At 52.1% G+C, this 24052-nt stretch overlaps 1 protein-coding gene across 5 annotated transcripts in view; it reads left to right on the top strand.

The window, feature by feature from the left end:
• Nucleotides 1-6923: 6923 nt before the first annotated feature.
• Nucleotides 6924-24052, top strand: part of ZNF385C (zinc finger protein 385C) — a gene marked incomplete at both ends in the record, with an annotated part of 34428 nt that continues 17299 nt past the window's right edge. For 4 of the 5 annotated variants that reach the window (XM_080713873.1, XM_080713874.1, XM_080713875.1 and 1 more), the window contains one exon: nt 6924-7173. In XM_080713873.1, the coding sequence (XP_080569999.1) occupies nt 6924-7173 (250 nt within the window). The remainder of the gene's footprint in view (nt 7174-24052) is intronic. The other variant, XM_080713876.1, reaches the window with a different exon arrangement.

Raw genomic sequence — 24052 nt, 5'->3', positions numbered from 1 at the left:
CTCCACATGGACAGGACAGGCACAGAGGTCCTGGCCTTCATCAGCCCCCTCGCCGTGGTGTGAGCCGGCCTTCTGGTGGGAGCCTCCTGCCTCAGCCTCAGCCTCAGCCCATCTCTTAGGAAACCCCAGACATACAGACGGGTCCACGGGAGCTCTTTTCCCCTGCTTTCACCTCATTCTTCCTCCCCGCCTCTTTGATGGCCCTATTCCTTCCCACCAAGGTGCAACAGCTCCCTGCTTCGCATCACAGCCTGATAGGGGCGGCGCAGCCGGACCCTCCCAGGATCCCCTCTCTCAGCCGTGTGTGTGTGTGTGTGTGTGTGTGTGTGTGTGTGTGTGTGTGTGTGTGTGTTGCTGGGGCTTAAACCTAGGGGCATTCTACCTCTGAGCTACACTCCCAGCCCTATTTTATTTTATTTTATTTTATTTTATTTTAATTTAATTTTTATTTTGAAACAAGTCCTTGTCCTTGAACCTGTGACCGACCCTCCTGTCCAGCCTCTGAAATACTCTGGAGTACAGGCGTGGGCGCCACATGCCTGGCTTCCCCTGTCTGAGTCTTTGAACCCCCCTCCCACTGGCCTTTCTAATCAGGGCTTGGTGGGCCCTCGGGAGAGGTGGGATGGGGCAGTGGTTAAGGGCTCTCAGACAAGTGTTGGTTCGATCCAGCCACGAAACCAGAGTAGGGTAACAGGTAAGTAAGTAATAGTGCTCACCTCATGGGGTTGGTGTGAAATTTAAAAGAGGTCCTATCTGTAGGGTGCCTGGACATAGTAAGCCCTCAATAAATAAGTTGTTATAGCCGAGTATAGTGGTGCATGCTTATAATCCCAGTACTTGGGAGGCTGAGACAGGAGGATCTCAGGTTCACAGACAGCCTCAGCTGGCAAAAATAACAATAATAATAATAATAATAACAACAACAATAACAATAATTTAAAAAAGAATTGTTATTACAAAGAAGAGATGGCTTAGGCAGCTGGGTGCTGGAGAGGGGAGCAGGGAAGCTTCTAGAATCATTTCTTGCACTGTACTATCTTTTCCTTTTTTTTTTTTTTGGCGGTACTGGGGATGAAACTCAGAGGCATTCTACCTCTGAGCTACACCCCAGCCCTATTCTTTATTTTTTATCTTTGATGCAGGGTCTCGCTGAGTTGCAAAGGCCTCACCAAGTAGCTGAGGCTGTCCTTGAACTGCGACCCTCCTGTCTCAGCCTCTCAAATGCGGGGATTACAAGCGTGCGCCACCACGCCCGGCCTGTCTTTCCATTTTCTTTGACGCAAGTCCTTTGCCCTCCTCTGAGACTCGGTTTCCTCATCCCTTGAATGAAGCTTGCCCTGTGCAGGTCACACGGGGGTGAGTCATGCCAGTGCTGGGCAGGGGCTGGCGGGGGCGGGGAGGGGGAGGCTGACCTGCGATGCTCACAGCAGGCCTTTGGCCTGGGTGTGCCCTCAGAATCGCCCACCCCCCAAAAGTTCTGACTGGGAACCCTGAGCTAGCTCCTGAAGGGACAGCTGGGAAGGCTGGGTCAGGCAGGACAGGCCACAGCAGGTCCAACAGCCTGGCTGGGGGACACAATTAGCCCACAGTCCAGGCGGCCCTGTGAGCCCGGAGGCTGTATATCATGGAGGTTTAATCAGCAGTGTGGCAGATACTTGTCTGCTCTCTTGGGCTGTGTCCCCAGCCTGCCTGTCATAAATTGCACTGAGATTTTAAAATATCCCTCTCCCCTGGCTGGCAGGCATGCAGCTCTCATCGGCACAGCCAGAAAAGTCTCCTCCCTCTGAGGCCTCCTCCTGGCCCTGGCCACCTGGGCTGCCCCCAGCACTTGCACCTGGGACCTCCTTCCCGCCTCTTCCTGCTGGAAGGGAGCACAGTAGGACTTGTGGAGGCAGAAGAGCCAGGAGGACCGCCATCTAGGGGCTAGAGGGCCCCCAGTATTGATGTGTGGTGAGGGCGCCATGCAGCTGGGGGCCTTCTTGTGAAGTGAAGCCGGGGGTGGGGTGGGGTACACACCTGTAATCCCAGAATTTGGGAGGCTGAGACAGGAGTATCACAGGTTCAAGGACAGCCTTGGCAGCAACTTAGGGAGCCCCACAGCAACCTAAAGAGACCCTACTTCAAAACAAAAAAAATAAAAGGACTGGGGATGTAACTCAAAAGTAGAATGCCCCTGGGTTCAATCTCCAGGACTATAAATATGTAAATAAGCAAATAAAATGACTGGGAATGTAGCTCAGAGGTAGCCCCTGAATTCAATCCCCAAGTACCAAAAAAAAAAAAAAAAAAAAGAGAGAGAGAGAGAGAGAGGTGACCTCTATGTGCCTCTCTGGTGAGAAGAGCTGGGCCCTGGGCCCCTTGTGTGGCCTTGGCGGGGTGGAGGAGGCAGGCTAATTGCCCCTGAAATGTGAAGGAATGGGGTGACTAACCACCACCCTGGTCTCAGCTTCTCTTCATCCCTCTCCGCTCTCTGCGCCACCTAGAAGCTATTTCTGGTACTGCAGCCAGGTCACCACCCTGCCACAGGGAAGGGACCTTCAAATCACCAGGCACCGGTGACCACAAAAGGATCAGACCCGCGGGATGTACTAGTTTGCTAAGGCACGGGCATAGCTTTATAGAGAGACGTTTACAGTGACCCAAGGACATCATAGGCTGCAAGACACAGACACATGATGGGTTATTATTATTATTATTATTATTATATACTAGTAATTGAACCTGGAGGCATTCTACCTCTGAGCTACACCCCCAGCCTTATTTTTTATTCTTTATTTTGAAACAGGGTCTCGCTGAGTTGTAAAGGGCCTCACTAAGTAGCTGAGGCTGTCCACAAACCGTGATCCTCCTGTCTCAGCCTCCCAAATGCTGGGTTTACAAGTGTGTGCCACCAAGCCCGGCTCTTATTTTTTATTTTGAAATAAGGTCTTGCTAAGTTGCTGAGGCTGCCCTCAAACTTGTGATTCTCCTGTCTCAGCCTCCCAACTACTGAGATTACAGGTGTGCACCACCATGCCCGGATTATTAAGAGCTGACTTTTGCAGTACGCTGAGAGGTATTCTACAGAGAGCAGCTCCCCTAATTCCCACAATGTGTGTGTAATTTAGGAATTGTGACTTATCATCTCCATTTTCCAGATGTGCAGCTGAGAGAAATGAGCTTACATAACCAGTAACCGCCGCGGCTGAGATGTGAACCCAGATGTGAATCACATGGAGCCCCTGTATTATCTCTGTGCCCTTCTGTTCCATCTGCACGCAATCCCCATACATGTAATGATACCGCCAACTTGGGAGGCTAAGACAGGAGGATCACAGATTAGAGGCCAGCCTGGGTAATTTAATGATACCATGTATCAAAAAAATATATAGCTTGTAATCCCCACGCTTGGGAGGCTGAGACAGGAGGACCACACAGGTTTGAAGCCAGCCTCAGCTACTTAGTGAGGCTCTCAGCAACTTAGTGAGACCCTGTTTCCAAATAAAATATAAAATAGGTCTGGGAGTATAGCCCGGAAGTAGAAAGCCTCTGGGTTCCACCCCCAGTACCACCAAAAAAAAAAAAAAATAGCTTAGCATGGCAGTACACACTTGTAATCCCAGCATTTGGGAGGCTGGGACAGGAGGATCCTGGTTCACAGACAGCCTCGGCTAATTAGGGAGGCCCTTTGCAACTCAATGAGACCCTATTTCAAAATAAAGAATAATGCCGGATGTGGTGGCACATGCTTGGAATCCCCCGCGCTTGGGAGGCTGAGACAGGAGGATTGCACAGATTCAAAGCCAACTTCAGCTACTTAGTGAGGCTCTCAGCAACTTAGTGAGACCGTTTCCAAATAAAGTATAAACTAGGCCTGGTAGTATAGCCCGGAGGTAGAAAGGCCCTGGGTTTCACCCCCAGTAACCACCACCAAAAAAAAAAAAAAAAATAGGGCTGGGGTGTAGATCAGAGGTAGACTGCCCCTGAGTTTCATCCTCAGTACCACAAAAATAAAATTAAAATAAAACAGGGCTGGGAATGTAACTCAGAAGTGGAATACTTCGGGTTCTACCCCCAGAAACACGTGCACACATGCACGCATGCACACACACACACACACACACACACACACACACACACACACCGGCTCCCTGGGACTGCTGGTGGGCTCTTGGCCACGGGCTTTGAAGGTCGTTTTCCTGGTGTAGAAGTTAGCTTCACCACTGGGTGCGTGGTCTTGCGAGAACATCACAGCATCGCTTGGCTGGTCTGACATCCCGCGAGCATGGGCTTCAGCACACAGGAAACATCCTTCAGGGAGGACTATTTGTTTGCTCCGGCTGCTGTAACAAAATACCACAGACTCAGTGGCTTCAATTACAGAAATTTATTTTCTCACAGTTCTGCAAGCTAAATATATGAGATCAACGTGCCCGCAAGGTTGGCTTTTTCAAAGGTGTCTCTTTCCCTTACAGATGGCTGCCTTCTCCCTCCAAGTCTTCTCTCTGTAACTATATCCACATTTCCTCCTTACCAGTCACAGTGAGTTAGAGCCCACCCATGGGACGCCATTTCCTTCCTTCCTTCCTTCCTTCCTTCCTTCCTTCCTTCCTTCCTTCCTTCCTTCCTTCTCCTTCCTTTACCTTCTTTCTTTCTTTTCTTTTCTTTTTTTCAGTACTGGGGATGGAACCCAGGGGCATTCTACCTCCAAGCTACACCCCAGCCCTATTTTTTATTCTTTATTTTGAAACAGGGTCTCATTGAGTTGCAAAGGGCCTCCCTAAATAGCTGAGAATGTCCGAGAACTGTGATGCTCCAGTCTCACCCTCCCAAATGCTGGGATTCCAAGTGTGCACCACTACGCCTGGCGTTATTCCTTATTTTGAAACAGGTTCTCACTGAGTTGCAAAGGGCCTCACTAAGTAGCTGAAGCTGTCTGCAAACTGTGATCCTCCCGTCTCAGCCTCCCAAGTGCTGGGATTACGAGCATGTGCCATCACACCTGGCAGGACATCATTTCAACTTAATTCCTTTTTCTTATACTACTAGAAATTGAACCCAGAGGCAATCTACCTCTGAGCCACACACACCCCAGCCCTATTTTATTTTTTTAAATTGGAAACAGTCTCACTACATTGTGGAGGGCCTCACTAAGTTGCTGAGGTTGGCCTTGAACCTGCAATCCTCCTGTCTCAGCCTCCCAAGTACTGGGATTACAGGCATGCGCCACCATACCTGTCTCTAAATTCCCTCTTGAGAGGCCCTGTCTCTGACTACAAGTCACATTCTGCGGTGCCCGGGGTTAGAGTCTTACTATACGAATGGTGGTATAATTCAGCCCCTAACCGGAGTGATGGGCTGAGTCGTGCTTCACCCTGGAGGCTCAAGGAGACAGCCCCACCCTCAGGAAGGCTCCCATTGGAAGCAGAGGCAGGACTAGGAATGAAAATTAACATGGGTCAGCCTGAGAAAGGGAGTTGGGCAGCCCCTGAAGAGAAACGGCCAGAGGTGGACAGGTCAAAGGAGCGAGTCAGAAAGGAGAGATTTTCTGGAGGGGTGATTGTGAGGGTCCGGGTTGGGGGTGTATGCCGTGGTCAGCAGACCCAGGCAGCAGGGTCCGGGTCTCTCCCAGAACACCAGCTGAGGCCTCGGCCCAGGTGGCCAGGATGGCAACACAGCCACGCGGGGCAGGGCCCGGGATGGCTTCACACACTGTCACCATGTGTGAATGTCACCCTGCTGGGCGCAGGGCGCAGGAAGGTTGAGTTTCTGGCCAGCAGCTGCTGCGTCTCTTGTAAGCGCCACGTGCCTGTCTGTCTGTCACAGGACTGTCAGCGCCGGCCGCGGGGCTGAGAGCAGGACTCTGGGTTCCCAAAATGTGATTCCACTGGCCTTGTTGCTGGCCTTCCGTGTCTGCCTGGTCACCCTCTCTGTGCCCTTGCGTGCTCAGCCGTCTCGGCTTCTCAGTGGTGTCAGCAACTGATACCCCTCCCAAAATTTCAATATTTTGGTGTTGCTCTGCTTAAAATAGAGTATACCAAGCTCCCTTTTATCATCCTTGGGTTGGGGTGTCTCCAAAAGCTGGGGGGTTTTACCTGGGTTACAACCATTCAGCATCTTCAGTGTGTGAGGGGCCTGGGAATTAAACTCGGGGCATTCTACCTTTGAGCTATACCACCCAGGGCTACTTTATTTATTTATTTATTTTGGAAACGAAGTTTTATTAAGTTGCTGATGGTCTCACTAAGTTTCTGAGGGTCTTGCTAATTTTTTTTTTTTTTCTGGGCTGGAACCCAGAGGCTTTCTACCTCCGGGCTATACTCCCAGACCTATTTTTTATATTTTATTTGGAAACAGAGTCTCACTAAGTTGCTGAGAGCCTCACTCAGTAGCTGAGGCTGGCTTCGAACCCGTGAGATCCTCCTGTCTCAGCCTCCCAAGCGCGGGGATTACAAGCGTGCGCCACCACGCCCGGCGGGTCTTGCTAAATTTCTGAGGCTGTCCTAGGCCTTGCAATCCTCTTGTCTCAGCCTCCCTAGTGCTGGGATTATAGATGTGCCCTGGCATGCCTGGATAGCACTTCCACTTGTGTGTGTGTGTGTGTGTGTGTGTGTGTGTGTGTGTGTGTGTGTGTTTTACTGGGGATTGAGCCCAGGGACATTCTACCTCCAAACTATATCTCCTCCAAACTATATCCCTTTTTATTTAATTATTTTGAAACAGGTTCTCACTAAATTGCTGACAACCTAACTAAATTCCCGAGGCTGGCTTCAAACCTGCCATCCTCCAGTCTCAGCCTCCCAAATCCTGGGATTATAGATGTACAACCACCATGCCTGGAAAACACCTCCAGTCCTTGAACCCTGGGGGCTCCTGCATGTATTCACAGCCATTCAGTCTTCTTCAGTCTTCTTTTATTTATCTTCTTCTCTCTCTGCTCAGATATGAAGCGACCGCTGAGCCCATCCCCAGCGAGTGAGAAGGAGCCCCCCACATCTGGATCTACTGAGTGCCCCCCGCGGCCCCCAGAACCACCCAAGCCTAAGCGGGAGAGAAAACGACCCTCCTACACGCTCTGTGACGTCTGCAATATCCAGCTGAACTCAGCGGCCCAGGCCCAGGTGCACTGCGGGGGGCGAGCCCACCAGAGGCGGCTCCGGCAGCTCAGCCTGGGAAAGACCCCCTCGGCGCCAGGTCAGTGAGGGGAAGGGGCACTGCTCCCACAACTTGGTCTGGGTCCCCAGGGGAGGATCTCTGTGTCTGAACCTCTGTAAGGGGCTCTGGGTCTGTGACCTCCCTCTCTGGGGTCTTTTGGGTCTGGGGTACCCTCAAGGGAATCTGAGGTTCCCCCAAAGCCAAGTTTTGTTCTGCATTTATACAAACCTTTGATGGGATCTCTCAGGATCTGAGGGTCTTCTGGACTCTTCTTGAAACCATTTTGGTTCTGGGGGCTCCCCCTGTGAGGTCTGCTGGGATTCAGACTTCTAGGCAAGATTCCTGGAGGCCCCTGGCAGGGATGACCTGTCGGGTCAAGGGCGGCACCTGCCAGGCTTTCCAGGCCCCCGCTGTGGCGTCTAAGGGTCAGGGTCAGCGAGGTGCAGGGTTAGGGTTAGGGTTTGCACGGCACTGCTTCTGAGGGCCTGGGAACCCCTCTTCCCTTGGCTGCTGCACTCCCGGCCGGGATTTCCACCTCTCCCTGGCTGGGGTGACTCTGCAGTGGTTTGCTTTGGCTGCCAGCACAGAAGGGGCAGCTGGCTGCAAGGCAGATTTCTGGGGGAAATGGGTGAATGCGTCTATGAGGCTGATGTTGGCTGACAGGCACATGGGGACTGTGGGGACAGGCAGAACGGCTGCTGGGATGGCAGGGAACAGACTTGCAGGCAGGCACAGTGTGGGGAGGTGGGAGGCGTCCTCACCCCTGCCTGGTTCTGGGGGTGGCTGACAGAAACCCACCCTTACAGCCTGGCTCCATGGCTTCACCACAGAGGCTACACCGCTCTCAGACACCTTCTTGAGGGCTGCCTGTTCTGTGGGTGATATTCAAGTGGCAACCACTGTGTCCTCCCTCTACACATAGCAAGCTGGGGGCTGGTAGAGAGCCAGTCTCGGCTGAGTGTGGTGACACATGCCTGTAATCCCAGCACTTGGGAGGTTGAGATTAGGAGGATCGCAGGTTCAAGACCAGCTTTGGCAGCTTAGTGAGGCACTGTTTCAAAATCAAAATAAAATGGGGCTGAGGATATAGCTTGGAGGTAGAATCTCTCTGGGTCTGATCCCTTCCCAAAAAAAGATCCAGTCTCCCATCACCACCACTACTTCACCCCAAGACTGAAAGACTGTGTCTTGACTTTGGGGCTGAGCCAGACATGAAAAAGAGCAGAGAAGTGTCATGTGGGACACCCCCAAAAACGCAAAGGTGGAAAAGAGGTTCTTGCCAGGAACACCAGGTAAGGCCTTTGAAGGAAGGGGGTGCTGAGCCTGGGAACATGGGTGAGGGGACAGGAGTCATCCCAGGCAGAGGCCACAGCACGAGCATAGGCCAGGAATGCGATGGTGACGGGGCCAGCCCCTCCACCCAAGCCCTCAGGCTGGAACCAAGGGTGCCAAGATTGAGCAAGAGTGATGGGTGCTTCTGGAGTGTGTGTTCAAAATCACACTTAATCACCGGGCGAGGTGGCGCACACTTGTAATCCCAGCATTTGGGAGGCTGAGACAGGAGGATTGCAGTTCATGGACAGCCTCAGCTACTTAGGGAGGCCCTTTGCAACTCAGTGAGAGCCTGATTCAAAATAAAGAATAAAAAATTAGGGCTAGGTATGCAGCTCAGAGGTAGAATGACCCTGGGTTCCATCCCCAGTACCCCACCCCCCCAAAAAAGTTACATTTATTTGTCAAATATTTATCAACCTGCCAGGCATAAGCTGCTATTTAGGGGATACATGTTTTTATTTATTTATTTTTGTGGTACTGGAGATGGAACCCAGGGGCCTTCTACCTCCGGGCTATACTCCCAGACCTATTTTATATTTTATTTGGAAACAGGGTCTCACTAAGTTGCTGAGAGCCTTACTAAGTAGCTGAGGCTGGCTTTGAGCCTGTGTCATCCTTCTTTCTCAGCCTCCCAAGCGCAGGGATTACAAGCATGCGCCACCACGCCCGGCAGACACATGTTTCTAAAGGTGTCATACGTGCCTGGCAGGGAAGAGCCATCTAAATGACTCTACACAAAGATGAACTTGTTTTGAGATAATAATGGGCCTCATGGAGGTGGATACTGGGTGCTTAAGAAATCAGAGGAAGCCGGACTGAGACAGGAGGATTATGGTTCGCAGACAGCCTCAGCTACTTAGTGAGCCCCTTTGCAACTCAGTGAGACACTATTTCAAAATAAAGAATAAAAAAAATAGGGCTAGGTATGTAGCCCAGAGGTAGAATGCCCCTGGGTTCCATCCCCAGTACTGCAAAAAAGAAAGAAAGAAAGAAAGAAAGAAAGAAAGAAAGAAAGAAAGAAAGAAAGAAAGAAAGAAAGAAAGAGAGGGAAAGAAAGAGAAAGGAAAAGAAACAAAGAAAGAAAGAAAAAGAGAGAAGAAAAAGATCAGAGGAGAGCAGGGTGTGGTGGCACACGCTTGAAATCCCAGCATGTGGGAGTCTGAGACAGGAGGATTGAGGTTCATGGACAGCCTCAGTTACTTAGGCCCTTTGCACCTCAATGTTTCAAAATAAAGAATAAGGCTGGGCGTGGTGGCGCACGCTTGTAATCCCAGCATTTGGGAGGCTGAGACTGGAGGATCGCGGTTCGAAGATAGCTTCAGCTACTTAGTGAGGCCCTCTGCAACTCAGTGAGACCCAGTTTCAAAATAAAGAATAAAAAATAGGGCGGGGGGGGGGTAGCTCAGAGGTCGAATACCCCTGGGTTCCATCCCCAGACCCCCCAAAAATTAAAATTAAAAATAGAGAATAAAAAATAGGACTGAGGATATAGCTCAGAGGTAGAATGCCCCTGGGTTCCATCCCTGGTACCACAAAAAAAAAAAAAAAAAAAAAAGAAAAAAGAAAGGAGAGGAGAGGGAGAGAGAGCGAGAGAGAGAAAGAGAGGAAAGAAAGGAAAAAAATCAGAGGAGGGCCTGGTGTGGTGGTGCTTGCCTGTAATCCCAGTACTTTGGAGGCTGAGACAGGAAAATCTCAGGTTGGAAGCCAGCCTTAGCAACTTAGCGAGAGCCTGTTTCCAAATAAAAAAATAAAATAGGGATGGTGGTAGAGTTCAGAGGTAGAATGCCCCTGGATTCAATCCCTAGCACTATACCCATGCATAGGTGTATACACACATACACGTACCCCAGAGGTGAACTGATTAAGGAAAGCTTTGGATTAGCGGGGCATGGTAGCGCACGCTAGTAATCCCAGCATTTGGGAGGCTGAGACAGGAGGATCATGGTTCGTGGACAGCCTCATCTACTTAGTGAGGCCCTTTGCAACTCAGTAAGACCCAGTTTCAAAATAAAGAATAAAAAATAGAGCTGGGGCCGGGCGTGGTGGCGCACGCTTGTAATCCCCGCGCTTGGGAGGCGGAGACAGGAGGATTGCGCTGGTTTGGAGCCAGCCTCGCTGGTTTAAGTAAAGACCCTGTTTCCAAATTAAAAAAAAAATAGGTCTGGGAGCGTAGCCCGGAGGTAGAAGAGCTTCCAGGAACCCCAGTACCACAAAAAAAAAAAAAAAAAAAAAAAAAATATATATATATATATATATATATATATATATATATATAGAGAGAGAGAGAGAGAGAGAGAGAGAGAGAGAGAGAGAGAGAGAGAGAGAGAGAGGGCTGGGGGTGTAGGTTGGAGGTAGAATGCCCATGAATTTCATCCCCAGACCCGCAAAAAAAAAAAAGAATGGAAAGCTTTGGAGATGGAGATGTGATGTTGGTGCTGGATTACTGGAGAGGGAAAGGGCCTCCCAGGCACTGCCACAGCTACAGTGGCTGCACTTCGCAGGGTGTGGCATGAGCCTGGTGTCCCTATGAAGGCCTTCCCACCAGATGGGCCTGTGGCCTTTGTCTAGAGGTGATGGATCTCACTGCAGCATTTCAGGCAGGAGTCCTCGATGTTTTTAGATGCCCCTGGCAAGGCAGGAGGGTGAGACTTGGGGTACATAAGAAAGAAAGAGGGGTGGAGAAACAGATCTGGAGCATTTTTGTGTAACAGAACCATTACTCTGGGACCATTGGCATGTGAGAACCAAGGAGGAGGGAGGTGTTGTAGACAACTTTAGCTAGGGCACATTTTTCTGAAAGGGGCCCAAGAGGTAAAGCAGGACCAGCAGGCCAGTGCTGGATGGAATTGGCTTGGGGGGGATGACCATCTCAGGGGGTCACCTGGAGGTACAGTGCCTGGTACTCCAGTGCAGACTGTTAAATTGGGCCTGCTAGGTCATTTTCACACCGGTGTCTGTCCACCTACCACCTCGTCCTTCAGTCCTGGGACCCCCATGTGAGATGTCAGGATACCCCTGAGGGGTGCTTGGAGCCTGCCTCTGGGCTCTCACAGTCTGGGGGATGGGTAGACATGGATCTAGATCTTTCTTCTGAAGAATGGCTAACATCATGGGATTGCAGAGAGTAATAGTTGTGTCTAGGGCCAGGGCAAAGGGCCTTGAATTTCTTTCTTTCTTTTTTTTTTTTTTTTTTTTTTTTTGTGGTACTGGGGATGGAACCCAGGGGCATTCTACCTCTGAACTATATCCCCAGCCCTATTTTATTCTTCATTTTGAAACAAGGTCTCACTGAGTTGCAGAGGGCCTCACTGTTTTGCTGAGGCTGGCTGTGAACCTATGATCCTCCTGTCTCAGCCTCCCAAGTACTGAGATTATAGGCCTATACCACCATGCCTGGCTAGGGGCCTCAGATTTCTAGGAACCCTGGACTTCTAGGGCACCAGCAGGGGAATCTGGTGTCTCCATTGGCCTGGTTAACTCTGCACCTACACTGGGCCACGGCTTCCCCGTTTCCGCCCCTGCACTGATCTCTCCTGTCTCCTAGGCTCTCGGAGCTGGGGTGGCAGAGGCAGCTCCCACAGTGACATGCCTACATTTGCCCCTGAGTTGAGGTGGGGTGAGGAAGGTGTGGAGGACCATCAGCCCTTCAGAACACCAACTCTGGCTTGGTCCATGATGAGCAGGGAGCCCTTAAGCTGAGGCTAACTGGAGCTCCCTATGGACAATGGAGGGTCCCACTCCTATTTCAGGGGGGCCAAGGTTAAGTGTAAGGAGCCCTTACCTCGTCGGCACAGTGGCGCAGACCTTGTGATCTCAGTGACTCCAGAGGCTGAGCCTGGAGGATCGCAAGTTCAAGGCCAGCCTGAACAATTTAGTGAGACCTTGACTCAAAATAAAAAATAAAAAGTGCTTGGGGTGGAGCTCAGTGGTAGAGCGCCCCTGGGTTTGATCCCTAGTACTACACACACACACACACACACACACACACACACACACACATTGGAAGTGTAGCTCAGTGTTAGAGAGCACCCCTGGATTTGATCCCCAGGACCACACACACAAAATAAAGTATAAGGAGCCCTTATCACACTGCTTACTCTCGGCTTTCTGACTGTTGCAGCCAGAGGGGCACTTGTTTCCTAGGAGCTGTCACTTTGATTAGGGGCCTGCGGGACTGGAGGCCTCTGCAGTGACAGGCAGTCACAGGCAGTGAGGCGGGACCCTCTCCTCTCCTGCCCACGCCCCTCAGGCCTGCTGTGGAAGCGAGTCAGCCCCCCCCCCAGCTTTTCCCTCCCTGGGGTCAGAAGCCACCTTCCTCAGCTACACGGAATTCTCCCTCCCAGCCCTGGGAGAACCTGGAATACTCTGGAGGGGAGGTTGGGTGGGGGAGCAGCAGGTAACCTCCACTGGCCATCTCCCCTCCTCTAGGTACTTCCCTCCCCATTCTTCCCAGGGGACCCTTTCATTCTTCAAGACTGTGTCTTGGGCCACCTTTTTTTCTGGTGGTGGTACTGGGGATGGGACCCTTCTACCTCCGGGCTACACTCCCAGACCTATTTTATATTTTATTTGGAAACAGGGTCTCTCTTAAGCCAGCGAGGCTGGCTTCGAACCTGTGCGATCCTCCTGTCTCCGCCTCCCAAGGGCAGGGATTACAAGCCTGCGCCATCATGCCTGGTTTTTTGTTGTTGTTTTGTTTTTTGTTTTTTTGGTGCTAGAGATTGAACCCAGGGACATTCTACTTACTATTCTATTCTATTCCCCAGCCGTGTGTGTGTGTGTGTGTGTGTGTGTGTGTGTGTGTGTGTGTGTATTTTTTTTTATTTTGAAACGGGATCCCTCACCAAGTTTCTGAGGGTCTTGCTAAGTTAATGAGGCTGGTCTCCAACCTGAGAGTCTCCTGTCTCACCCCCTGAAGTACTGGGATTACAGATTTGAGCCACCATGTCCATCTTTGGGCTGTCTTTAAATACCCCCCCAAGACAAGTATGTACCAGGGACCCCCTGGTACAAGGCTGAACACAATGACTTTTTCTTTTTTTGGTACTGGGGGTTGAACCCAAGAATATTCTACCTACAGACTATTCTGCCAATTCTTTTTATTTATTTTGGAACAGAGGTCTTGCTGAGGCTGGCCTTGAACCTGCAATATTACTGTCTCAACCTCCAAGTACTGATATATTACAGGTGTGTGCTCACCATGCCTGGTACTCAATGCCCCTCTTGGCCATGGCAAACACCCACCCCCAACTTTAAGTGGTTCTTCATGATCTGCAAAGAGAGACAGGTGTGGTTGCCCTAGTCTCCTACCTCTAACCACTGATGCAATGCTGGCCAGCACGGGGCACAAGGGACACCTGCCAAGGTGACCACCCCTAGCCCATGCTGAGTACTACTCAGGAGTTGAACTGTTCAGAAAGTACTTTCACATATACCAGGGATGCTTCCCCCCAAGATGTCCTGGAAGCAGATTATGACATTCAGTCCTCACTCTACAAAGTGTAATATCAGGGCTCAAAGAGATCAAGTAACATAGCCAAGACCACACAGTTAGTCTGGGACCCCAGGTGTCTGACTCCAAATCCTATCTTGTGCCCCAGCCCTCCAATCCAGCGGAGAGGAACAGCATATATAGAGAGACTAGGCCCATAATGTTTGGGGAGAGGGGAGAAGGGATGGCTCCCTCACAAGGCAGGCCAGTGCCCAGCAAGATTCTACAAGTGCTCAGGACCTACAGCTGCTGCTCTGTCCTGTGTCCCCTACAAAACTGGGGAGATAGCTGGGTGTGGCGGTACAATGTAATCCCAGTACTTGAGAGGCTGAGAAGCCTCCCAAGAAGATCGTAGGTTTGAGGCCAGCCTCAGCAACTTAAGGAGGCCCTCAGCAAGTTAGTAAAACCTTGTTTAAAAAGAAAAAAAAAAAAAAAAAGCCGGGCCGGGCGTGATGGCGCACGCTTGTAATCCCGCGCTTGGGAGGCAGAGACAAGGAGGATCGCGCAGGTTCGAAGCCAGCTGCACGCTCTGGCTTAGGAGACCCTGTTTCCAAATAAAAATGTAAAAATAAGTCTGGGAGTGTAGCCCGGAGGTAGAAGGGCTTCCAGGAACCCCAGTACCACAAAAAAAAAAAAAAAAAAAAAAAAAAAAAAAAAAGCCGGGCATGGTGGCGCATGCTTGTAATCCCAGCGCTTGGGAGGCTGAGACAGGAGGATCACACAGGTTCGAAGCCAGCCTCAGCTACTTAGTGAGGCTCTCAGCAACTTAGTGAGACCCTGTTGCCAAATAAAGTATAAACTATAGATCTGGGAGTATAGCCCGGAGGTAGAAAAGTCCCTGAGTTCCACCCAGAGTACCACTAAATAAATAAATGAATAAATAAATAAATAAATAAATAAATAAATCGGGCGTGGTGACGCATGCTTGTAATCCCTGCACTTGGGAGGCTGAGACAGGAGGATCACACAGGTTTGAAGCCAGCCTCAGCTACCTAGTGAGGCTCTCAGCAACTTAGTGAGACCCTGTTTCCAAATAAAATATAAAATAGGTCTGGGAGAAAGCCCCTGGGTTCCACCCCCAGTACCACTATGAAAAAAGAAAAAAGAAAAAAATAGAGCTGGAGATGTAGCTGAGAGTTAGAATGCCACTGGGTTCAATCCCCAGTACCATAGACAAAACAACCCAGCCATCTCCTCCCCACAACCACCCAACCTGGGTTGGCTGAGGAGGCAAAGGGGAGGTTCCTAAAGCCATCCAGTCCCTCCCCTGACTCCTAACAGAACTTAACTCAGCCATCCCATTCAGAGTGCACCCCTCCATCAACATCACACCAGCAGGGAGGATGGTATAGGAGGAGGGCTTCAGAAATGACACTCTGGCTTACTGAAGTAGCCAAAGGAACCTTGAACGGGGAGCGTGAGGTCGACGCTGAGGGTACAGGAAAGTAGAGATGGGTCGAAGTGTATTGGATTTCAGGGCAGAGATAGCTGCAGCCATGGGGAGAGGTGTGCAGACAGATGCAGCAAGCCCGATCCCCCCATCCTATACCCTAAAGCAGCCCTAGCTCCTCTTCAAATCAGTCCCTCTGTCTCCTTCCCAGCTCTGGCCCTACCAGTCCGTGGCCGCACTGTGCATCCTGGAGATCAAAGAGCAGGAGCTTGGGTCTCGCCTGAGTCACTGACTTGATGAGCTCCTCACCCTCCACTCCACGCAGAGGGATTAATTTCAGTCCCATCAGGAGGCCCCGGAAGCCCTCTAGTCAGTCCCCCATCCCTCAGCATCTCCATGGGTTGCTGGCTCCTCCTCGCTGATCTCCCCACCAACCATCCTGAGGCCCTCGGGTACATGATTTAAAGACACTGTACCCCCCACCCCTGGCCATGGAGGAGTTATTACAGTCCAATCGGTACCTCCTGCCGCATCCTCCCTTGGTGGCAGGTGACAGAGGCGCCCCCCACGCTCTCCCTGGACCTGCATCACATCCCCTCCCCCAGGTGTGACCCTGACCATCAGTACCCCCTCCCCCAGACCACCAGGAGAGGCCAGGCTGTCTGGGTAGAGAATTAGGGGGCTTAGCTCAGATCCCTGCCCTCAAAGAAGACAAAGATCCTGTCTGTATCTCTGGGTGTGTTAATTAGCTCTGGGCTTGAGTTTCTTTCCTCTCCCCACACAAACAAGCGCTTCCCCCCAGAGCCCCTTCCTAACAAACCTGTTTTCTGGAAGGGCTCTTGCCAGCCCCTCCCCAGACCTGCTTTGTGGTCTGGGTATTGGCTGCTCCCAAGATTACAGGTTATTGTCTGGTGGAGACAGGATGCCGAGAGGGCTGGGGGTAGTACAGACACGGTGTGGAATGCGAGACTGGATCCAGCTGTGGGCTGGCTGTCTCGCCCCCCTCCACCCCCTGCCCTGCCCGCCAGGTGCTCAGGTGAGTGGAGAGCCGGCTTTCAGCAGTGGAGGGGGAGGAAGGGGCAAAGGAGGAGAGAACTGTGCAGACCAGGGTCCAGCCTGGGCCCCCAACACACACATGGCCAACACTTAGTGGCATAAAGGTAACACTTCTCTGAGTTTCCCCTCAGCAGAGACAGGTAAATAAATATAAGAGGGTGGCCAGGAGAGAATGAGGAACATGGGCTGGAGATGGGGCTCCTGCGGCAGCACTCTGAGACTGGAGGGCACCTAGAACTTTCTAGCAGGCAGGGAAGGGGCCAGCAGTACCTTACCTCCATCCCTGGAGGTCTCTGGGGGCTAAGTCAATCAACCCTTGACTTCAGTAGAAGAGGTGCTAGGCGGGACTTTCCTCCGGGGCTGGGGGTGAGGATGATACCCCCAGAAGGACCCTCTTCTCCATCCCTGGTTTCCACAACTGCCTCCCGGGTCCACCCGTGGGGAAGAAAGGAGGTGCCCTGCTAGGTCCGCCTGTGGGTGAGACAGAGAAAGCAGGGAATGGGCAGCTCCTTCCCAACAAAGGGGGCCAGGGCTCAGGAGTAATGCGGAGTTGCGGCCAGGACCGGGAGTCCCTCCCTTGCGCCCTCCCTCCCGTCCCTCACACCCCCTTCCCTCTGTCACTCTGGCTGGGATTCATTTGCTCCGTGCTCTGCTCTGGGCTCTGCTCAACTCAGCCGTGCTCCCGCGGTGCCTCCAAAGGCTAAGAATGCTCTTGGGTGAGTGCCGAAGACGGCTGTGCTGGGGAGCTGGGGAGCTGGGGAGCGGGGACAGGGCTTGGAAGCTCAGAGGCCGGGGTCCCCACCCTTCCCTGCCCCATCCTTGCCTGCTGTTGGTCCCCAAAAGTTGTCCCCTGGAGATACTGGTACCAGTTGCCTCTGGTACCTTACCGTCCAGGTCCAGGGCTGAGCTGGGAGTCCCAGTTCTGTCTGGCTGAGAACAAAGGTGGAGGGAGGGGATAGGGCCAGCTGGGGAGCCGGGGGGGTGCACCGTGCAGGACCCAGGGGCATGCACATCTGGGCAAATGCAGCGGGGGGGGGGGGGGGACCTGAGTCAAGGGCTCCTTGTGTTAAATCTTACCTTCGATGTCTCTGAGGAGACGGGAGGGGGAGAGGTCAGAGGGGCTGCAGAGGGAGCTGTTCCTGCCACAGTAGAAGAGAGAGGAGTGAGCCCCAGGGACACAGGGAGACAGGAATCGGGGCTCCTCCTTGGCAGTCTGCCATGACACTGGGGTCGGCACTCATGCCCCCCACTTTATCTGTGGTCTCCCCATTTGCCTTTATCTGTGGTCTCCCCATTTGCCTTTATCTGTGGTCTCCCCATTTGCCTTTATCTGTGGTTTCCCCACTTGCCTTTCCACACAGGAGATTGCCTGGACTTTTTTTTAAGGAGGCAGTGATTACCCTTGGGTTTTGGGGGAGCCCCTCCAAGGGCCTGGAGGCAGTAGGGCTGGGGCAAAGTGTCTCTGTGCCCGGGCTTCGGGATCTTCCTGCAGCCTGGGGAGGGTCTGGATGTCAACCATTCTGAGTATCAGGCCATCCAGGGCTCTGGAGGATGTGGGGAGGAGCCCCTGGCCATGGTGAGATCCCTGCCAGGGAGGGGGCAAGCTGTGGGTCTTGGTTCACCACCCCCACCCACAGCTGCCTTTGGCTCTCTCCCTCTGGACTCTCATTTTTCTTTGCAGAGTTTTGGTTTTATCTGTGAAAAAAAATGGCGATGTTTTGGTATGTATGTATGTGCCTCTGGGAGGCCCCTGGCATCTGCCCTGTGACTCGGGGTGAAAGGAGTGGGTGAGAGACCCTGCTTGGCTCTATGATCTTATGGATCTTATGTCAGATGCATTGGATTTTGGGGGGGTGGTACTGGGGATTGAACCCGGGGACATCTACCTTCAAGCTACACCTCCAGGCCTTTTTGTTACTTTTTTTTTTTTGGTACTGGAGATGGAATCCAGGGGACTTCTACACCTGGCTACACCCTCAGCCCTTTTTTTTGGTACTGGGGGGGGGGTGGAACCCAGGGGCTTTCTACCTCCAGGCTACACTCCAGCCCTATTTTATAATTTATTTGGAAACAGGGTCTCACTAAGTTGCTGAGAGCTTCACTAAGTAGCTGAGGCTGGCTTCGAACCTGTGTGATCCTCCTGTCTCAGCCTCCCAAGCGCTGGGATTATAAGTGTGCGCCACCAAGCCCGGCTTCCTTTTTTTTTTTTTTTTTATTCTTTATTTTGAAACAGGGTCTCACTGAGTTGCAAAGTAGCTGATGCTGTCCGGGAATTGCAATGCTCCTGTCTCAGCCTCCCAAATGCTGGGATTACAAGCATGCACCACCACATTTTTATTTGAAATAGGTTCTCGCTAGGTTGCTGAGTTTGGTCTGCAGTCCTCCTGTCAACCTCCCAAGGGATTACTGGGACTACAGGCGTGTGCCACCACACTTAGCTATGCATCTGATTTTGTGAAGGCATGTGGACACACACTCGTCACTGGGTAAATGCATCTGCCTGTAGAGCTTTGTGTACACACAGGCGCCATCTGTGTGCAGGCATGTGCTTTATGCCATCTACAGATGAATCTGTATGTTGGTCGGTGTGTCGGTCCCTCTGCATGTATGCATACATGTCTTTGTTAACCGTGCCTGTGTCTAGATGCACACTTATGCATGGCCCCTGCGAGTGTTTCTGTGCATGGGGACCACCTCCATGCAGACACACATTAGTGTGTACCGATGGCAGACCTCGTCTCGCTGTGAGGAGCTGTGTTTTTGCATGTGCCTTGATGTCTGTGCCTGTAACTCTCTGTATGGGGCCTGGGGGCCTATGTCCCTGTGTATAAGTGTCTTTTTCCAGTGAAGGCAGAGCAGCAGGATGTGGTTCCCCTCGCTTCTCTGTTGGGCGGCAGCCAGGGTGATGTTATTTCATAAGACACCTGCTCTGTGCCCTGCCTCAGCCTGGGCTGGAGGCTTGGGGCAGCTCCTCTCCTCCACGCAGCCGGGCTGCTTTGTTCTCTATGTGGCCAGCAACTGACCCTCTTGAGGCGGCTCTTCAGTAAGCTGCGGATCCGGGCTGTGGACCCCTAGCCAGAGCTGGGGCGGGGCTGACCCAAGACGCTTAGCTGGAGGGCTGTCCTGCTGTGAAATGCCATCCTAGGGGACCCACAGATCCTCGTGCCTTTGAGACGCTTTTGACCTGTGGGCTGTGTGGTTCCTTCCTGGGGCAGCTGGGGAAGGGTGCTGGGGTGGGGGGGGGTAGCTCCCTTTGTTTGAGTATAGCCAGGAACCAGGCGGCCACACGTGTGTGTGCATGTGCCGTGGCTCAAGCTCCATCCCAGCGGCCCTGGGGGACAGGGCTCGTGGGGAATGTCAGAGGCAGACAGTGGGTGGCACCGAGCATCGCTGAGTGAAGGGCTACGGGGAACAGTTCCCAGCAGCCACTGGATGGCCCGGTGCACACTGGGCCTTGCGCAGGAGAGAAGGTACCCAGACTGGAAGGCATTTCTGGGTGTCTCTTTGCTGACCAGAAAAAGAGCCCTGGCATCCCCTTGATTCCTACAGTGGGCCCACCCCCTCTTCAGATGGCCTCCACACCCAGCACCGCATGTGGCCTCAGACCCGCTCCTGTCCTACCCTTCCACCTGCCCTGGTTGTAATTCCCACGGCACAGATGGGAGACTGAGGCTCCTGTCTAAGTGTCCAGTGCAGTTAAATATAACTGGAAAAAGCCTGGTGTGGTGATGCATACCTGTAATCCCAGTACTTGAGAGGCTGAGACAGGGGGATGGCGGGTTTGAGGCTAGCCGCCTCAACTAACTTAGTGAGACCCTTTTTTCAAAGCAAGCAAGCAAACAAACAAACAAACAAACAAACAAAAATTAAGCCGGGTGTGGTGGTGCACGCTTGTAATCCCAGCATTTGTGATGCTGAGACAGGAGGATCATGGGTTTGCAGCCAGCCTCAGTTACTGTGAGTCCCTTTGCAACTCAGTGAGACCCTGTTTCAAAATAGAGAGTAAAAAATAGGGCTGGGGGTGTAGCTTGAGGGTAGAATGCCCCTGGGTTCTATCCCCAGTACTGCAAAAAAAAAAAAATTAAAAGGGTTGAGGGTGTAGCTTGGAGATAGAATCCCCTGGGTTCAATCCCTAGAACCATATATATATTCCAAATATATCATATATTTGTGTGTGTATGTGTATATATATATATATATATATATATATATATATATATATATATATATAACTTGGAGTTCCATCCTAGATCTCTAGGTCTAAGAGGGTTGCAGTGCCACGACCCCACCTCCCCAAGAGGCACCCAACCCCTCTTCACAACTAGGGGAACCCAGATGGGGTGACAGCTGAGAGCTCTTAAGAAAAGGTCACTCCAGTCTCCCTCCCTCTTCCCCACTTCAGCCATTCCCATTACTAGGAACTCACCCAGGAGGCTGGGGCAGGAGGACCTTAAGTTCCAGAGCAGCCTGGGTAATTTAGGGAGAACCTGTCTATAGATAAATAAATAAATAAATAAATAAATAAATAAATAAATAAATAGGCTGGAGGTGTAGCTGTGTGGTAAAGCAGACCTAGGTTCAATCCCCAGTATGAAAGAAAGAAAGAGAGAGAGAGAAAAAGAGAAGACTAGAGGACACTGAAATACTAAGCTCTCTGCTGGGTGTCGCTATCTGCGAGGCTCCCCAGGGTGGCAAGGTCAGAATCCCCAGCATTTGCTGTGCACAGAGCCCTCTAGCATCAGGCGCTGCCCCTCACCCCACCCCATCCCTTACCTCTTCTTGGGCCTTTTGGAACCGGCAGGGCAGTTCAACTTGCTGAGGGATGGGTGGATCCTTGCTTGTCATTCCCCACCTGGAATGTGCTTCCCCATGTCAAATTCCACTTCTGCCACTATACCTGGTTGACTCTCCCAGCAGACCTTCAGTTTATGCATACTCCTCTGAGCCCAGTGGGGCCCTGTACTGGGGACTGAACCCAGGGTGCTCTACCACTGAGCTAGCATCCCCAGCCCCCCACCTTTTTTTTTTTGCTACTGGGATGGAACCCAGGGACATTCTACTTCTGAGCTACACCCCGAGTTCTATTTTTTATTCTTTATTTTGAAATAAGGTCTCACTGAGTTGCAAAGGGTCTCACTAAGTAGCTGAGGCTCTCCCGGAACTGTGATCCTCCTGTCTCAGCCTCCCGAATGCTGGGATTACAAGTGTGCACCGCCACACCCGGCTCTCCAGCCCTTTTTATATTAAAATTTGAATCAGGGTCTGGCTAAGTTGCCCAGGCTTGAACTTGTGATCCTCCTGCCTCAGCCTCCAGAGTGGTTGGGATCCCAGAGCTCAAACGTGGTGACTGGACCGCCTCTTGTCCCTCTGCGGTCCAGTCATCACGTCTGAGTCCTGCGGTGGCGCACAGTGGAAGGAGCTGAGGCTGAGCGCGCTGGGCAGGAGCCACCGCAGGTAGATGCGGCCAGGCTGGGGTGGCACCTCTTCACCCTTGTTACCACTAGTGGCTGCTGTCGCTCAGTGGAGCCCAAGGAGACTGCAGCCAAGATGGTGTCTCCTGTGTCTCTGTGAGTGTGTGCAGGTGGCACCGGGGTGCGGGCCGGCACTCCCTCTGGGAGCTTCCGGGGGCTGGGGCCCTGCGGCGGGTGGGCAGCGGAGGCCCAGCCTCTGGGAACGCACGGAAGGGCTCCTTCACCACGCATCCCTCAGAGGAAGTCCCCCATCTCTCTGCATCCCAGCCCCGGCAGGATGGTGAGGCATGCCAGAGAGCTCCATCTTACCTGGCCACTGCCTGGTTGAGAGTGTGGACTTCCTAGTGGGGTCTCAAGGAAGGAGCCCAGATGTGCCTAAGAAGGAGGATGGAGACCATGATCCTAGGGGACCATCAGTACTGATCTGAGGCTGGAGGAAGGGACCAACTCACACAACTGCCCCAGGGGAACCTCAAGCACTGCTGGTTCCCACCTAGTGGTCAAAGTGTGGAGATGCAGGAGCCAGTATTGGGAGCAGCGTGCCCTCCTGCTCAGCCTTAGTCACAACTGGACCCCCAGTCATGTTTTATTTGCACCCCACCCCAGGTTGAGGTGGGGTACTGCCAGTGGACTGTGACCTGTTTTCACAGCAGTTTCCCACCTAGGCCATCCGGACAGATAGCCACTAGCCACGCACCGCTACTGAGCACTTGAGATGTGACCAGCGTTAGCGTCAGCTGAGTTTTAAACTTTTTATTAAATTCTAATTAGCTTAGCCAGGCATGGTGGTGCACGCTTGTAATCCCCGCGCTTGGGAGGCAGAGACAGGAGGATTGCGCAGGTTCGAAGCCAGCCGCGCGCGCTGGCTTAGGAGACCCTGTTTCCAAATATAAAATGTAAAAATAGGTCTGGGAGTGTAGCCCGGAGTTAGAAGGGCTTCCAGGAACCCCAGTACCACCAAAATAAATAAATAAATAAATAAATAAATAAATAAATAAATAAATAAATAAATTCTAATTAGCTTGGTGCGGTGGCGCGCGCCTGTAATCCTAGGGCTTGGGAGACTGAGACAGGAGGATTGAGGGCAGTGAAGACCTTCAGCAATTTAGTGAGACGCTTTGCCGGGCATGGTGGCGTGCGCTTGTAATCCCAGTGCTTGGGAGGCTGAGACAGGAGGATCGCACAGGTTCGAAGCCAGCCTCAGCTACTTAGTGGGACTCTCAGCAACTTAGTGAGACCCTGTTTCCAAATAAAGTATAAAATAGGTCTGGGAGTATAGCCTGGATGTAGAAAGCCTCTGGCTAAGCAGCTGCGGTATCGAACAGTGCCCGGTTAGAATCTCCATGTTCCGGGTTTCCGCCGACGTGTTCTTTGGCACACGGAAACATCCCAGGTCTTGCTCACTCTACTCCTCTGTAGAACGGGGTGGGACACCAGCCTCTAGGAACATGGGAAGCAGGGGACGAACTTCCAGAAGTGTATCATCTTGGCCTTGCATCCCTCCTCCATTCTAAGATCCTTTAAGTGGTGGGCTGGACCCCGCCATGGAATCGTAGGCTCTTGCGAGGAAAGCAGGTCAAATTTAACCACCCAAAGGGCACCCAAGGCCCCTCTCCATTGCCCTCTCTGCCTGAGAGCCTGCTCTTCCCTGCCCAGTCACTCCTCAGATTTTGCGGCGTGCCTGCGGAAGCTGGCTACCTGTCAGGCCCCCGGGGAACTAGCATGGGAGAAGACGGAAGGAAGGGGAACCACAGAATTGTGCAGAAAGAAGCAGATTCCCCAGGGAGTACAATGGGGGGAAAAACAGGGCAGTGATAAAAAAGGAGTGCTCCTGGGAAGGCCACTTGGGGAAACCTCGGAAGACAGAACAGTAAAGCTAAGACCGGGGGAGATGGACTGGGCCAGGAGAGTGCTGGGAGGAAGGGTGGGACTTTGTGTGTGTGTGTGTGGTACTAGGGATGGGATCCAGGGGCATTCCACCTCCAAGCTACACCCCAGCCCTATTTTATATTCTTTCTTTTCTTTTCCTTTTTCGTTTTTTGGTGGTATGGAACCCAGGGGCCTTCTACCTCCGGGCCACACTCCCAGACCTATTTTATACTTTATTTGGAAACAGGGTCTCTTAAGCCAGCTGAGGCTGGCTTTGAACCTGCGCGATCCTCCTGTCTCAGCCTC

The sequence above is a fragment of the Muscardinus avellanarius genome (assembly GCF_963383645.1).
Source record: "Muscardinus avellanarius genome assembly, chromosome: 16".
Classification (NCBI taxonomy): Eukaryota; Metazoa; Chordata; class Mammalia; order Rodentia; family Gliridae; genus Muscardinus; species Muscardinus avellanarius.
Note: the sequence above shows the minus strand (reverse complement) of the source record. Positions and strands in the feature narration are given on the sequence as shown.